Raw genomic sequence first — 3,301 nt, 5'->3', positions numbered from 1 at the left:
ATTACATGTCAACACACCCGTGTCATTATTGACACGTCCGTGTCATTATTGACACGTCCGTGTCATTATTGACACGTCCGTGTCATTATTGACACGTCCGTGGTGATCTGCTCCATGACGCGTTTTGCGAAGTCGGTTTTATTATTTTAATTAGGAAGTTATAAATATTCTTTTTATTTTTTTAATGACGGGACATACTCCTTCCGTCCCAATTTATTTGCTACATTTACTTTTTCACACTGACCAAGAAAACATGTGGGGCCCACTGTGCAGATGGTATTTTAAGTGAAATGTTAGCTGATTAATTAGATGGTGAGAAGGGTGATTAAAAGGCAAAAAAAAGGGGACTTGGCCCACATGTAACAAAGTAGGCGCCAGTTTTTATTGAAAGTGGGAATTCATTTCCCTCCAAAATTTCACGACATATATTGAAAGTGAATTTCAGTTACAAATATACAACCAAAGGGAGATTTAATTTTCCCTCCAAAATTTAACATAACACTATACAGAACAGGGGGTTGAAATTTCCCCAAAATTCAAAATTATGAGGGAATTGAAATTTCCCCCAAAAGCTTGAAAAAAATTTCTAAATTTCAGGGGACTATATATATACAGAACCATTTTGCACTTGCAATAAATTTGACCACCACAATATCATCTTCAGCAGTTCACCACCAACACCATCAAAGACACCAATCAGCAGCCAATTCCTTTTTTTTGGGGGGGTGTTTGGGGGGTAGATTAACTCTCAGAAAATTCATCATTGAGTTTTTTAGAAGCCATTTCTGATTTTAAAGCTTCACTTGAGGAAAGCGTTGAAGCATTCTCAGCTTGAACATGTCTAGCATCCATAGCTTAGCTATGGCCCTCCTAAACAGTTCTACTGATAACACCTCAACACCATCCCCATCAGCTCAACCCACACCACAAATTCACCCACCTTTTGATCTCAATCATCCTCGACAACTAAGGAATAGGACAAGTATAAGATCAACAGCAGCAGCATTAGGTATGCACAAGTCAACCTTGCACAGGTTGGTGAAAAGGGGTGCTATAAAAAAACATACTAATGCCATCAAACCACATCTGACCCCAGCACATAGGGTTGCAAGGGTGTTGTGGTGTTTGGGTTCCATCATACCAAACACTATCCAAACAATACCAAAATTCAGCAACATGTACAATTTGGTTCATGTGGATGAGAAATGGTTTTGCATGAGCGAAATTTCTCAGAGGTACTACCTAGCCATAAGTGAAGCAGAACCATATAGAAGATGCAAAAGCAAGAGATTCATAATCAAGATCATGTTCATAGCTGCACTAGCAAGGCCAATTATCACAGTCAATGGAGAGGTCATTTTTGAAGGGAAGATACGAATCTTCTCATTCATAGAAGAGGTGGCAGAAAAGAGGTCAAGTTGTAACAGAGATGCAGGGGTGATTGAAACCAAACCTCAACTAAGCATCACAAAAGAAGTCATAAGAAAGAAGCTAATAAAGCACATACTGCCAGCCATAAGAGAGAAGTGGCCAGAGGATGGATGCAAGCAAATATGGATTGTTCAAGACAATGCAAGGCCACACATAGCAAGTGATGATGCTCAATTCAACTTAGAGGCAAAAAAAGATGGATTTGACACAAGCTTAATCAATCAGCCAGCACAATCTCCTGATATGAATGTGTTAGATCTTGGTTTCTTTAATGCAATTCAAATATTAAAAGATCAACTTGCACCTAGAAGTGTGAAACACTTGGTGAAGGCAGTGAACAAGGCCTATGACAATTATGATCCTAAGCTATGCAATCATATATGGCCAACTCTACAGCAAGTGATGAAGGAGACTCTTATAGTGAAGGGTAACAACAATTATTACCACATACCACATATGGAGAAGAAATCACTAGAGAGGAGGGGTGAGTTACCAACATCTATTGTCATCAGTCCACAACTAGTAGAAGAGAGCAAATTAAAAAATGGGCATAGGAAGGTCATTTTGAAGAGGAACAACAAGAAGCAAACTATGGGGAATCAGATTCAGATGATGGTATTGGCATAATATAAACATAAACAGCAAGCAATGGGCATTTGAAGGCCATTTTTTTGGGCATTAGAGTGCAAGAAGAACATAACTTTTTGTAAGTAAAATACACCATATATAGGTTGGTTAAACATTTTGTATATGTACATGAAAACATTTTGTATTTAAACTTTACATTTATAATATGTAAACATTTTGGGTTGAAAAAAATACAGTTCATATGAAGTTAAGTAAAAAAAAAAAAAAAAAACATGCATCACTTAATGTTAAAAAAAAAAACAGTTCATATGAAGTTAAGTTAAAAAAAAACAGTTCATATGAAGTTAAGTTAAACAAACAGTTCATAAAAAGTTTGGATGTACAAACCTACAGTTCATATGAAGTTAGGTCAAAAAAACATGCATCATCACTTAATGTTAAAAAAAACAGTTCATATGAAGTTAAGTTAAAAAAAAATAGTTTATATGAAGTTAATTTAAAAAAAACAGTTCATATAAAGTTTGGATGTACAAACATACAATTCATATGAAGTTAGTTCAAAAAAACAGGGTATCACTGAATCAAACAAGGTGACAAAAAAAGAAAATTAAATTAAACATGCACAAGATACATTGGTGCAGCATAAATTCAATCAGATTTTATTTTTTTATCACTCATATTTAAGACAAAATGATAATGAATTTAAACAATTTGAAAATAAAAGTTAGGTATGATTAAAATTCCTCTCAGGGAGTCCCCACTCATCCATAATACTCAACACATGAATTCAAACAGAGAGAAAGTTGAAAAGAAGAGCATAAATAACTGGTGGCAATATGACTAATATGGTGTGAAAGGCATCATGTCCAAAGTATAAATCATCAGACCTCATTCATCATTGTGGAATATAGTGCATGCACCTCTCATGTAAACATATTATAAGTCATTAAAACTCTTTTGGACAGCCAACTTAACACCAAAATAAATCAAACACATGCCTCATCAGTTATTTACACTACAATCCTATTCATTTTACCACTGATTAGATGCAAAATGGAGTAATAATTTGGATGTTACATCCCATATAATCCTACAGGATCACACCACTATACAAATCATGGCTACACAAGAAGCATACAAGAATATGAATAAGGCATACAAGAATCATGGCTAAAATAAGAACAAGGCAGAAAATGAACAAGGCATACAAGAATCATGGCTAAAACAAGAGCAAGGCAGAAAATAAACAAGAAGCATACAAGAATCATGGCTAAAACAAGAA

At 35.0% G+C, this 3,301-nt stretch overlaps 1 protein-coding gene across 1 annotated transcript; it reads left to right on the top strand.

Annotated features, from left to right (window-relative positions):
- The first annotated feature begins 861 nt into the window (after positions 1-861).
- On the top strand, positions 862-2,058 carry LOC104886745 (uncharacterized). The gene has a single exon (XM_010671233.1). The coding sequence runs from the start codon at positions 862-864 to the stop codon at positions 2,056-2,058; it is 1,197 nt and encodes a 398-aa protein (XP_010669535.1).
- The last annotated feature ends 1,243 nt before the right edge of the window (positions 2,059-3,301 follow it).

Source organism: Beta vulgaris, chromosome 2 (genome assembly GCF_026745355.1).
Source record: "Beta vulgaris subsp. vulgaris cultivar EL10 chromosome 2, EL10.2, whole genome shotgun sequence".
Classification (NCBI taxonomy): domain Eukaryota; kingdom Viridiplantae; phylum Streptophyta; class Magnoliopsida; order Caryophyllales; family Amaranthaceae; genus Beta; species Beta vulgaris.
Note: the sequence above shows the minus strand (reverse complement) of the source record. Positions and strands in the feature narration are given on the sequence as shown.